We start from the raw sequence: 13,998 nt of genomic DNA, 5'->3' as shown, positions 1-13,998 counted from the left end.
AATCTTTTTTTTTATCCCGATTGCAAAGAAGGGTTGCGTTTTTCTTTCATATATACTTTGAAAGCGAAAGCTCGTAGTTCAACCAAAGTCCCCCCTTAACAGCTTTAATTGATAACATAAAAGCGTCACGGATGATGGCTAAATTAAGTGGCTCAACTTATATCCTGCATTTTGTGACCAGACTGTTCTGATTAACTGATGAATACTGTAACCGGAATAAAACAAAAGGATTAAAGTTCTAGCCAAACACTTTTATTCTCATTATAATAACTCTATTTTTGTATCAATAGACTGAAGCGCCATCTAATAAGCTTTTCTTTATTAGAATCTTTCCCATAGCTCAGCCTTAAAACTAGATGGCGCTGCACATGTGTAGTCTCACCAAGGTCTACCTAGATGGCGCCAGTAGTCGCGCGTTGTTGGCGAGCCTGGTGCGGCGCCTGAAGTGGTGCACCCATCTGATGGTCAGGTGGAACAGCAGCTCGGAGTACGTGAGCAGCGACACGCCCGTCACCACCACCCACTGCGTACCTTGTTTCACTGCAATGTTACAAAGGAATCAGTCAATACAAGCAATGACATACTTTTCAGGATAATATCCACAGGATATCTTGCTACAACCATGTACTTACCTTGAAATAAGTGATAGATTAATAAGATTATAAAATACTTTTATTATTGTTATATAAAAATAATTCATTGCACTACGAGGCATAAATGCTAAGGTTCTTTCTAATATTTATGTTATAAGAATGATTTGATGTCATAGAGACATACACTCGTAATAACAGAACTGTGGCGTACCGAAGAGTTCATACCAGCGCGCCTGGGGCTCCACCTTGTACCAGGGCTGGTGCACGACGCTGTAGAACAGACGGATCGTTGTCGAGTTCACCAGGGGCAGGTTCTCGCTGCGGGTACCAACAACACATAGGTCATAGACGACGACGACATAGAACAGTACCTATAGCTTATCAAGCCCGAAATAGTCTCACGTGAGGAAATTGCGGAAGATGCGCGCTTTGGCGGTGTAGAAGGAGTAGGAGATGCTGGCGGAGTGCTGGTGGCGCGTGCACTGCACCCGGCAGTGCGAGCAGTCCATGGCGTCCTGCAGCTCCTGGCTCAGCTCCGGGCCCGCGTCCTCGCCAGGGAACAGGTACATGAACTTCTCTAAACACAATATGTAATGCTCAACAAATAATGGATACTCCAATAAGCGCCTGAAAATCAAATCGAAACTTCATTAATTTCAGGCTACACTAACACATACATGTATGTACTTACATATTATTATAATACCTTGTTTGCATATAAACTTAAATCTTTATTAGTAGCAAGTATGACTCCGGCGCGTTGCTTAGATAAAATTTAAAGGAACCAGTTTGAGACGAATCTTTTGAAAACCCTTTCCGGAGAGGGGGCTTATCCCTTTGTACAAGTACGATTATTTAGGTAGCTAATACAATGAATCAGGTTTACCCTTGTGTTTGTTAAGACAGTTGAGCTCGTTGACGGTGCAGGTGGGCGCGTCGTGGTGCTGCGCCTGCGGCTGCAGCGTGAAGGGCACGCAGCCGCACAGCGCCGCCGCCGTGTCGCGCCGGCACTGCGCCAGGCACCACGACATGCCGCCGCGCTCCAGTCGGCAGCCGCGCTACAACCACACACAACAGGCTTTACAACCCCCTGCTCTCATATTCTTCATAACTCATCAGATGTTTCACTATTTACTCTTTCATCAGGATAGTACGCGATCTCCTCGGCGGGGAACTGCGAGAAGGTGCGGATGTTGAAGAAGAGCGACGCGTTGCGCGGCACGGGAAACATCCGCACGTCGCCGCTCTCCAGCAGCGGGAACTCGTCTCCCTGGAACAACAGCAACTGCACACGATACATCAGAACCCATCCCACTACTTAGAGGAATTTATTCATTAGTATTCGAAGTGAAACATATCCACCTCCATGCCGTAAGCGGGTCGGCGTACATAGGCGAAGTCGTCTCGTGTCTCCTTCACGACCACGCCCAGGCCGTAGTCCTGGCCTATCAGGTCTAACATAAAGGGTGCTCGGTGCTCGTCTATGGGTCTGGTAAACAGAGAAATCGCTTTTATCTATTTTCGTTCTTCTACTGTTGACTTGATCAATTGTTGGCCCTTACTGGTATCTAGAGTTAAAGACGCAGCAGAATCCTAATGCGGTTAGCCTGGTCGCGAACAAACTGCCGCAGTCTGCCAACTTGCCTCGCCAACTGCAACGTTGCAGGATCTCCGAGCAGTTCCCAGACAACTGCACTTAAAACATACGAGTTTGGTAGCATTAGTCAAAAACATGATAGTGAACATAGTGGCCTTGCATATTATTAGAACTCCAGAAAAAAAACGTACCCGGAGCATGATATCGGTAACGTTGAGGTGGTGCTCGACGTCGGCGATGAACTTGTCGAAGTTGACGTCGAGCGGCGGCAGCACCAGCGTCTGCAGCGCGCCCCAGTCCAGCAGGTTGTGCTCGATCGCACTCCGCCGGTAGCCGTACTGATTGTTCTTAGGGTGGCTGCAACAGACACACACAGTGTAGGTAGCATATAATGAAGGTAGCATATAATATTCGTGAAAGAGAATCCTGTCTGACATTAATGGAAAGAAAGGTACGGCATAAATCAGATAGAACAGTTAGTAACTGTGTTGAACGGGCAACATGACGTTTAAGTTTCCAACAGTAAGGCAGTTCATTTGGCTGTTCTCATACGTGTATAAGTAGGCGGAGTAGTTGCGCAGCGCGGCCTTGCTGATGATGCTGTTGCTGCAGAGTGCCACGGCGGGGAAGCTGTGCGAGCCGACGGACGTGTCGTCCGGCTGCCGGCTGACCGTCAGCGGCGGCCGGTCGTTGTACGTCACGTGGTTGTCCGACAACAGCGTCCAGCCCACCGCCATCGAGAATAGCAGCAAGAATACGTACGGAATGCTTAAAAATAAAGATGTAGAACATAGGTACACAACATAAATATATTTCTCTCCCTTTGCCTAATGTAATTTCTTATAGTTCGGCCATTCAGAGAATGCGTTCCTGACACGTCGCGATTGAACTGACGACGTAACTTTGCAATGGCGTTGCAGTTACGATAAAAATATTTTTGCTGGTTGTTTACCGTTTTAACAATTGAGGAGCATTAAAACAACATTATTATATCAATAATCAATGAATGTAGTTACGTCGTCAGTTCAATCGCGACGTGTCAGGAACGCATTCTCTGAATGGCCGAACTATAGTGTAGTACTGACGTGATAAGGTTATCAAGGCCTAGAAGAAACCCCAAAGGCTTAGTCGGAACATTAAAAAATATTATTTTAGCTCGTTTTATGTACCTCCACTTTATTTTTCATTCTCTATCTAATCTAACTACACCTGTTCGATGTTTTTGACCCCATAAAGAACCCGTAGGTACCTACTACTATTTAAGGAATTGTTAGTTTATTGTAATTGGTTCCTCACTGTGGCCATGTCTGGTGTTTGTCGATGTTGTAATACTTGGCGGCGGCGAGGGAGCAGTTGGTCCAGAACTCGGTGACAGCATCCCGCAAGCTCTGGCGCAGACGAGCCTCGATGCCAACGTGCACGCGCTGCCCGAAGCGCGAGCGCCGCGCCTCCTGCATGCACGGCCTCTTCAGCGAGCGACACCACAGCTCCGGATCCACTGTCCTCATCTCGTCTCTTATTTCTTCCGTCCGTTCCTTCACTTTACAACTGACTCAAGTTTCAAAATACTAGGGACATCGCTAGTCCGTGCGCAGTGTGCTCGTGATGATGAACGATTGCATGTTTAAGTTATTGACACTTGACAGCCGTGTGCTTTGCTCGCGTGACTACATGCTTGATAGTGCACACCATATATTTAACATTACTGATATGTTTAATTTGATTAAATAGTAGGTCATTTGTTTAGTCGCAGATAAATTAATAGTGCGGCACTGGTTGTTAACTGGTTGTTTTTTAAAAGAGTATCTGACTGTAATATAGTACATGATTTAGTTATCTGAAAGAGCTAGATTTAAGGGTAAAACAAAACCCTATTACTTAGACTGAAAAATGGGTTATAATAAATTTTATTTTGGGGGGATTTCATAAAACAAATATGATTTTTCTGAAGATACGAAACCCTTCGTGCGCGAGTCTGACTCGCTTTGGCCGGTTTTGGTATTTAGCAGCATTTACCAGTGCCACATTGGCACTGAAATATGTAGTTATTAGTTCAATAAAACACGAATCCATTTTGGTAACTTTTATTTCACTCACATCGATAGACATTTCTATGAAGTGTCACTACGGATGAAACACCGAGGGGTACATAATGTGATGCTTACGATATAATATACATAGACTACGCGGTAATGTAATGCATGGCTTTAGAATATGTTTGATGTGTCATGAGCTGAACACTTACTCACTAGTTATTACTATTTACATCTAGGTTTCTGTTATGAGCTCTTTGGGTACGCCCGGCGTAGCTATGCTATGCTTTATTACTATATGTTTGACATGTAGTAAGATGGTACTTTTTATAATTAAATATAAATACAGCTTATACTTACAGCGACCAAATATATTCATTCATTCACAAGAAGATCTATAAAAATAAGTTTTAAACCTTTCACACTCCACAAGTGACAACGGTCAGTTAACCCTTCAGTTATCATTTCAGTTAACTCTCTCCTCACAAGACACAACACTACGTTCTCCACAAAACAAGAAAGTAAATAAATAAAACTCTAAAACAATGAACATTGACTTACAACTAGAGCCTTTGGCTGCGCAATGAATAACTTAAAGTTAGTAAGCTCTATTTATCGCGATTTTTCTTTTGTTATATGTACATACAATTGCTTATCCTTACTCGTAAATTTGGGATGCTCGTGATATTTTAACCGTTTTCGTCCTTTGAACTGACCTAGATTAATTTCCTTCAATAGGTATGTCAAATATGTAATTAAAGATCCAAGCTTTGTCAAACAGAAAACTGCATTTATAGATGACATGTTTGTTTTGACTACGTGTACACTAACCAGACCGTGTTTTACCTTTATGTGTTTCTAGTGGTCTCTAATGGTCACATCAACAGTCAATAGATGATGAGTTACTTGTTGCCCACGTGTGCCCACATGAAATCTGTTAAAATGTCACGAGGTCTACCGTATTATTCCCTAATGTGAAATTAACTTAATTAGACCAGGGGCCCGATTCTCCTAATTTTACTTAAGCGTCATACGATTCACGTTCGACTGAGATTCAATCCCGACTCAATTACAATTGAAGCGTATCTGGCATTCCGCTATTTTTTCTTTGAAATAAATGTTTTCATCCTTTTCTGTCATTCAATAATGAATCATTTTGTCTGCAAATGATTTACGATTGCAATATGATTGTAGAGCAAACTACCGTATAGACCAAACTCACCAAAATAGCAGACCAATCGCAAACCAATCGAATGTCGTTTCTATATTTCATTCTGGGCCCTATGTAATGTGTATTAAGATATATAACAAAATACCAAAACAATTAAAAGAAACCTCCAGTTTCAATATATTTAAGAATAAATTAAAAAAATACTTAATCCGAAAATGTTATTACAGTTTAAAAGAGTTTTTCGAGGACAGAACTAAACAGTAAGATAGTGTGCAATATAAAACAATTTAAATATAATATGTTAGAGCAAATAGAGGTAGTATAAATATAATGATAGTATAATAATAAAGGGATATACGAATATAATAATATATATAAGTAAATATATAAGTTGTGCCTAAATATATAAGATTAACTAAATAGTTTGTAAGTAATTGTATATTAAAATTGCTGCGCCCTAACAGGGTATCATGTATGTACCTCTACATTTTATAACACCTTGTAACACTCATGATTGCAATAAATATTTGAAGTTTGAAGTTGAAGTTTGAATACGATTGGTCTTAAATTAGTAGCAGAATGCCTGATATGTTTAAAACTGCTATTGCGATCATATTTCGATTCAATTTCTATTCGATTTTGACATTATTAACTTAGGAGAATCGGGCCCCAGCTCTGGGTAGGTACATCCTATACTATCGTGCGGTGTGTCCACGACTCCTATATGTACAATGTCGGTGAATGTCGGCTTACAATAAATTACGATATCAGTTAATTAGCTTACTTCGGTAGCCATTATATTGTCAAGTGTGAGTGGCATAGATTTTATGTTGACGGTAAAGTCAGAATTTTATGTTTCCATACATTGCCTGAGATAAATCGATATCGGTAGTTTCGTCATTAACATTGCCTTGTCAATACAATGATACTTTAGTAGGTACGCGTGAGATGGTAACGCAGTATTTCGTAAATATTTTAATACTATGTAGAAAGATTCATTGAATAAATTTGGCTAGTGCGCTGTGAGGCGATTGTCTCTGTTGAAAAACAATTGACTTTCTGTCATATTGTGTTTGTATTGTATTTACATAATATCGTATATTTGCTATTCTAATAGCTTATAGCCATTGTAACTACAAGTCTAGTCTAAAATATAAGAAATTGTTAGCTATTCAGAATCAAACACACTCAGATTGGCGGTACATTATTAGTTTCCTGTTTACGGTTTATAAAACAAGGGTAACAGTTCAGGTATTTATCCAGTTGCCTATTGGGATTTAAAGTGAGATACATTGTTATGTAGGTTTTAAAACCATTGAACAAGAACATCTTAGACGAAACATTTGCTACTTATATTATTTAATCTATTATACATATTTCTCGAATATATACGCATCGTTCGCTCTACATGTATTTACAAAGATGTTTCATAAACTTGTCTATTTGGTACTTAGTTAGCAATATCTTATTTTTTAACATCGACATGTACAAACTACAGATTCCCCGTTTATGTCTTGTATAATCTAAGATCTCATGATGATCTGTTTTTAACGATACCTATCTAACTATTATTATATCTTTACTTGCTAGTTCATTTATTGATTGATTACTCAACATATTTTTTACTTTTTAAATATTAAATTCAAAAAAAAAAAAAACATTTAAATATATAAAAAATAGATGGCCACCGATATCCGGCCCAGGGTCCAAGGTACCGGTGGTTAGGGTCCTAATTAGGGTTACTTGCTATATTATTAACAGTTGGTCTGGTTTCCGAAATGAGCTTTATCACTGCTGGCTGTCACAAACATGATCTTTTAACATTTTATATTATTCAATCTCTTTCACTGCGATAGCCAAATCGAATGCCGATTGGGCATATTCCTTATGGTTAGGTACACGAAGGATTGTATGTTAGTGTTAAACTCAGTTCCGAATCAAACCCAAAGCTTAGAGATTACAGAATAAGTAAGATTTGCACTTAGTTAAAAAACTATTTTGATGCAAGATTAAACACGTAACTGGAGATAGGAAAAGTGTTTTCGTCGATAAAGGAATTCATAGGACTGTTAAATACCAAATAAATAAGGATTTCATACATTTGATACATGAAAGACATGATTTTGAGTCGCGTAGCTTTAATGTGAACTTAGTACTTATCAAGCAACTCCTTATTTATTTTATCTATTAATGTACCATGTTATTTATCAGTAAGTATGAGTTATAGCGTCGCGTGCGCAGTGCACTCTACGGTTCCTATCTGCAGGTAGCGGGTGTAGCTCAGTGTATCTTAAGCTACGTCTGAAGAGATACAAACAAGGCTACGCACAGACAGACAACTAACATCGACACTTATATTAACGCTTGTACTTGTGTGGATACATTCCGGTGCTTTTTTTCATGTCGCCTATGCTAAGACAAATTAAAATTCATAAACGTCGATGCTTTTCTGCTGTACTTAGGTAGGTACTTATTACTAAAGGTTTATGCTGGTCATCGCCACTGAGAATGAGATCCCTTCTCATACAGGGTGTGTCGTTCACAATCACATTAAATCCTATCGCTTATACTTCATGGTATTCTATGGCGAATTGTAAAAAAAATAACCTATATAATTCATTCACTGGTTTGACCACAGGAGTCATTTTTCGTTTTTATAATTTACAACATCATGTGTAAAGCAGAGATAAAGTTAGGAGTATCGAACGTTTTGATCAGTTGACAGCTGTCAGTGTTCAAGGGAGAATTTCAGTTGTTTGTAATTACTGACTGTTACATGGTGTTCTAATTTTCGCACATTTTTATTCTATTTACTTTGTTTGAAAAATTCATTTTTTTATTTTTACGTATTTTTCTTTTTTCTTTGTGTTAATCGACATAAATTAACCAGTATATTAAAGCATTTCATTTAATGTGATTATGAACGACACACCCGATATACTTACTTAATTCTTAGAACTATTTGCTACTCTATACACTTTAGACGCTATTGCGTTAACGGATATTCACATTTAATTAATTAATTCTATTCAACCTAGCTTTATCATTAAATTGTAATACTTAGCTTCATGATTTTGGTTTAGTGAATGTTATGAAACTAGTGAGGTGACATTATCGATTCAACACCGAGTATCGAGATACATATTTACAGTAAATCTGTGCGTTTATAAGTTTTACTATTTCGACATCAAACGTAAGAAGATATACTTAGGTACCAATCATCCATAATAAATACTTAGAAACACCTTAATGATGACGACAAAAATAGACATTTTCTTGAGGAAAGAGCTATTCAGGCTCCTGCACTAAACTAATTTGGGTAAATACATGTCGAATCGGAACAGAGCGGTCCACAGGTTGACTGAGGGGTGAGGAGAGCAGCGCGTGCATCAGACGAGCGCGGGGGGCGGCGCGGCGCGGGGCAGCTGCCGTCACAGGTACGCCACGAACAGCAGCATGGACAGCAGCAGCAGCGACACGCCGCTCACGCCCACGCGCGTCGACTTCGACAGGATGCCCTTCCCTGGAAACAGACACGTAAAACTGTTTTAACTTTCGATACGTTTTTCTGAGCTTGACTGATTGATCAATTTTGTTCTTTCACCTAGAACTTGTGTGGCCTTTGGTAAAGCAACAACCTCCCATGTATGAGTGTATTGATTCGATTCCAGGTCAGGCAAGTACCAATGCAATTTTCTACATTTGTGTGTAAGTACCTACCTACTTTTTAAGTACCTACTACATATTTCTCAGACACCAATGGCTGGTAAAAAAGGTGAAGGAAAACATTTTGAGAAAACCTGGACTATAAAGTCTGAAATCACCAACCCGCATTGAGCAAGCGTGGTGATTAATGCTCAATCCTTCTCCGTGCGAGAGGAGGCCTGTGCCCAGCAGTGGGACGATAAAAAGGCTGTAACGTAACCTAGGAATTGGAAACTTAATAGTTACATACATCGTTCAGCGAGCTTCCTGTAGCAGCAGCAGTCGCGCAGTCGGGCATACTGCGCGCAGTCGTGCGCCAGCGGGCGGCAGCGGCGCGCGCCCACGTAGCAGGAGTGCGGCAGCCAGGGGAAGGGCTCGCGCACGAAGCGCCGCTCGCAGCAGCAGTGGTCGGCCAGCACGCGCGTCTCGCAGTACTCCAGCTCGCGCTGGCTGCACGCGCCGCACCCCGGCCGCGTCGCCGGCACTGTCGCACGGACACAACGCAATCAGTCATGCTATCGCTTCTACATCATCGAACCATTGCCAGGGCTCAGGAGCTTTGGATACTACAGATATTGTGAAACCTAATGTCAAAAGGTTCGACATTTGAGGTCTCTGATTGTCTTGGTTTCTGGCCAATCCGTCGTAGAACAAAAATGGTGACCAATGGTCTTCTTGGTCAAGTTAAAGAAAAATTGAGAAACCTTTTAATCGTGCAGATGATCAAGATGAGCACATCTGGTTATGTATATTAAAAGTCCCCATTGTAAGTACATAATAGCACTTATCCCCATAAGATAGGGTATAGTTAGTCAAATCGTCCAAAAGAAAGACAAGAATTCGAATGGTGAAAACTAAGCTATATAGTTATAATTCACACGATGAATGCAATGTTACGTCACAGGCGGACAATAGCTGCTAGAATAAGGTTGTGACACATTAACGGCGCAACCTATTGTTGTACGATATGTATTCAGTACCTACTTGTCACAAAACTAAAGCAAATTACAACAGCAGATCCTAATGAACACGCATGCAGGTACTGTATCACACAATCAAACGTAAAAACTTGCGTTACAATAGTTTCTTTTTATTCATTGCTAACGTGATATGTACGATTGTAGAGACGTATAACGTAACGTAGAGATATTTGTGTACAACGTTTGTTTATCTATCTGTATAACATAGCATTTGAAGTGAGGAATCTGAAGCTGTTATGCTTCAGCAGTGCCGTAACTAGGGCGGTGCCAGCGGTGCCCAGGCACAGGGCGCAGACCCTGGAGGGGCGCAGAAATGACCAGACCAGTATCTAGTTTTGTTTCATGCATGGTAGTTAGTAGGTACATTTTGTTTTATTGCGAATATGGTGTAGACGCGCCCTGTGTACTATCTATATCTATATGGCATTTTTCAAGCGATCTTGAAACAACAACACTTGTAAAGGTGGTTTTATATTTGTCTGATGTGTCGTGACGTGACGCGTCAGAACGGTATCGGTTTCATACATTTAGTACTAGCTGATGCCCGCGACTTCGTCTGCGCAGGATTAGTATTTCGAACAATATGTTTATAAATTGTAGCCAGTAGCGGCTTTAGGGTAGGGTGCGGTTGGGCGACGGCCCAGGGCGCCGGACATAAGGGGCGCCGCAGGCGCCCCCAACCAATCCTTGATCAGAATTTTACTCCTATTTTTATTTTAATTTTCATCAAAGATCGCAGCTTACAAGAACTGTATCCAAATGTATGGATAGCATCAGGGCCGCCTTAACCTATGGTGCAGGGTGTGCGAATAACCCGGGCGCCGCGGGCTCAGGGGCGCCGCGGTACGCTCCTGGACCAAGAAATTTCAATTAAATTAATGTATTGTCATACAATGCCGGGCGCGTTAGATACACTACTTTTATGTCCGAAAACTCAAAAATTTTCGCGCTCGCTTCGCACGCGGTTTCTTTACACTTACGTTTTTTCACATATAGCTACTTTGAATTTAATGTCCCAATACTCAAAAAAATTCGCGCTCCCTTCGCTCGCGGCCTCTTCACTTCACAGTCGCCTTTTATTATATATGTTAAGGACTTTTAGTGATCCAAATCTCAAAAAAGCTTTTTCGGGCTTGCTTCACTTTATAGTTGTTTTTATTTTTCAACATTTTTTTGTCTACCCTAGCAAAAAGGTAGCGTCGTTTTTAAGTCCTTTTATTAATTAGAAAGTAACTTCTTGTTTCTACTTATGGTACTACTTTAAGTCCCAAAATTTTAATTCATAGGCGCCAACACCAACAAAGAGTTATCTACATTTGGGCAACATTTTAAGTCATTTTTGTTTTGAGTTCTAAAATATAACAAAAAATTTCGCGCTCGCTTCGCTCGCGCAATCAGAACCTGTGTCCCCGTGTTTTTGCATTCGCCAACCAGCAGTAACTTATGTACGATTGGGCTACATTTTAGTTAATTTTTGCTTGGACTTGTGAACTATGAAAAAAAAATTCGCGCTCGCTTCGCTCGCGCAATCGGTAACTACATATATTATGTCTCTGTTTTTCGTATGGGTTTCAATTGCAGTTGGGGGCGCCGTAGAAATCTCGCCCAGGGCGCTAGTAGAATTAAAGCCGGCACTGATTGTAGCCTATGTGTTATTCTGATGTATAAGCTATATTATTGTAAAGTTTCATTAAAATCCATTCAGTAGTTTTTGCGTGAAAGAGTAACAAACATCCATCCATCCATGTATACAAACTTTCGCGTTTATAATATTAGTAGGATGGTAACGTTCACACTAGTGCATAACGTGTTGTGTTGTGATGGCTTATGTATGGAACCGATACAGTTCTGACACGTCACGTCACGACACATCAGACAAATATAAATTCACCTTGTCTTGCTCGCAATATTACATACACAAACAAAAGTACAAGACAAAAGTACAAGACAATTTCTGTCTATATTCACTTGGAGGGCGCCACTTCTAACTTAGAAGTTCTAAACAAATCTGTCAATCTAGCTGAGGAGATGTACATATAGTTCACGTTACGCTATCATTGCTGTCAGCCACATTCATTGGTACTCCCTTTATCTTTAATTTTATTCATTAACTACGCGTGCGGCGTTACTGACGCACTAGCGTGCGAGAGATAGATTTTGTATAAACAATTTTTATCTTAAAGAAATCTACTAAGTACCTACTGTTACAGCCTTTTTATCGTCCCACTGCTGGGCACAGGCCTCCTCTCACATGGAGAAGGATTGAGCATTTATCACCACGCTTGCTCAATGCGGGTTGGTGATTTCAGACTTTATAGTCCAGGTTTCCTCAAGATGTTTTCCTTCACCTTTTTATTAGCCATTGGTGTCTAAGTATACTTAGAAAGTACATACAAACTTAGAAAAGTTGCATTGGTACTTGCCTGACCCTGGAATCGAACCCACACCCTCATACTCGAAAGGTTGGTTCTTTACCCACTAGGCCACCACGACTCTTACCTATACCTTCGTAAACAAAAAATAGATAGATTTATTTTTATGCATGTCGGCGCGTTGATAACATTAAAATTATGAGCGGGTAACCCCGAATAGAGTAGTAAGTGTCACGACGAGTGATGGCAGCAGTCATTCTGGTGACAGGTGCCAACTGAATTGTGCACATACTAACCTATTGGCTCGAAATCCCATTCCATCTTACTGATTGTGTTTGATTGTGAATAAAATGGTGAGGAAACCAAATAATGGAACGGTGGACTACACAAGCGTGCCTTTATTTTTGAATTCCGGTCGTTACAACGCCCGAGATGCAACGTGACAGCCATGACCGCCGCGAGGCTCCTTCTGACGCTCCCACATCAGAAGTGGGATGCAATCCGAATGCCCACATGTGTTAAGGATTGCCCTGCTACGTGTTCAACAAAGTGAAAACGCTAGTAGCGAAAAAAAAAATATGTCTGTTACGACACTGCTATCGCAAGGAAGAATCCTGTGTGGAAACATCTTGTACTGCAACATAATGTTCATGGAGCTGTCTATGTAGAACAAGAATTTTGTGAACAGATTGGTTTCGGGAGAATTTGCCACGTGAAGATTGCAATCCTTATAGTGCTTAATAACCAGTAAAAAAAAATGGAACGTCGATTATTTAAAATGGTGTTTTTTAGAAGAAGATTTATAAAGAATTTCAGCGAAGGTACAAGTATGATAACCACGGTTATGGTTATGGTATCGGTTCCATTTTTTTTTTTTACCAGTCATCCTTGTTATCGAAGGTATGCTAGAAAATTAACCGAATTTATCTAATTTTCATGTTTCAACAATGACGGTGATTATTGTGCAATATGGCGACAAAATTACGGCGTGAATGGAGCATCCCAGCTGCCTGCGGAGCTTGACGTGTCATCGTGAGTTTAGAGTGTCGGTGCTCGTGCATCTCCGTGGTGCCTGCGAACGTGAAGCCGCTGTACTGCGAGCCATAGCGATGTGCGCATCGTCATGCGCGTTGAGTGGAAACCCGGTGAGACCGAACCATTTTTGCTTTATGTTGAGGTTATTTGTCATACGACATTTATAAACTTGAGAGGCAGTTTCAATCGCGTTTTTTTTAATTGATTGAATGTGCATCAGACTATAGATTTTTGGTAACATTTGGCGCTAAGTTGTACCAATGACGGATACCGGGGTGACTTGAAAAAGACCCGTTGGCCTCGTGATGGCATCGGGGTGACCAAGAAGAGACCTGTGTAAAGTCTGCGGTACTATTGTTTTTATTGTGTTAAGCTGTACCTATTGATGGGTATCGGGGTGACCTGGAAGAGACTCGTTGGCCTGTGTGACGGCATCAGGGTGACCAGGACGAGACCCGTATACATCTGTGGTACAGTTGGTAACATGTGTCTGATAGCTTGGCTAAGGGAAC

At 40.8% G+C, this 13,998-nt stretch overlaps 2 protein-coding genes across 3 annotated transcripts in view; both read right to left on the bottom strand.

Moving 5' to 3' along the window:
- Positions 1-230: 230 nt before the first annotated feature.
- Positions 231-3,777, bottom strand: LOC124640187 (sodium channel protein Nach-like). The gene is made up of 10 exons (XM_047177853.1): positions 3,487-3,777; positions 2,743-2,958; positions 2,382-2,547; positions 2,156-2,283; positions 1,956-2,082; positions 1,729-1,878; positions 1,480-1,651; positions 996-1,170; positions 805-911; positions 231-540 (listed from the first exon to the last, which is right to left on the bottom strand). The coding sequence occupies exons 1-10, from the start codon at positions 3,696-3,698 to the stop codon at positions 389-391; spliced, it is 1,605 nt and encodes a 534-aa protein (XP_047033809.1). The 5' UTR covers positions 3,699-3,777; the 3' UTR covers positions 231-388.
- A 1,765-nt stretch (positions 3,778-5,542) lies between these two features.
- Positions 5,543-13,998, bottom strand: part of LOC124640250 — a 29,841-nt gene continuing 21,385 nt past the window's right edge. The window contains exons 4-5 of one of the 2 annotated variants that reach the window (XM_047177931.1): positions 9,350-9,583; positions 5,543-8,917 (exon numbers count right to left, since the gene is read on the bottom strand). In XM_047177931.1, coding sequence (XP_047033887.1) covers positions 8,826-8,917; positions 9,350-9,583 — 326 coding nt within the window. In that variant the 3' untranslated portion in view covers positions 5,543-8,825. The remainder of the gene's footprint in view (positions 8,918-9,349; positions 9,584-13,998) is intronic. The other variant, XM_047177932.1, reaches the window with a different exon arrangement.

The sequence above is a fragment of the Helicoverpa zea genome, chromosome 20 (genome assembly GCF_022581195.2).
Source record: "Helicoverpa zea isolate HzStark_Cry1AcR chromosome 20, ilHelZeax1.1, whole genome shotgun sequence".
NCBI lineage: Eukaryota > Metazoa > Arthropoda > Insecta > Lepidoptera > Noctuidae > Helicoverpa > Helicoverpa zea.
This window is presented reverse-complemented; position numbering and strand designations above follow the sequence as displayed.

Coding starts and splice junctions, on each gene's coding strand:
- LOC124640187 (XM_047177853.1), bottom strand. CDS start 3,698: ATGAGGACAGTGGATCCGGAGCTGTGGTGTCGCTCGCTGAAGAGGCCG. Junction 1,652..1,728: donor CGTACTATCCTGATGAAAGA/GTAAATAGTGAA, acceptor GTGTGGTTGTAG/CGCGGCTGCCGACTGGAGCG. Junction 912..995: donor ATCTTCCGCAATTTCCTCAC/GTGAGACTATTT, acceptor TGGTACCCGCAG/CGAGAACCTGCCCCTGGTGA.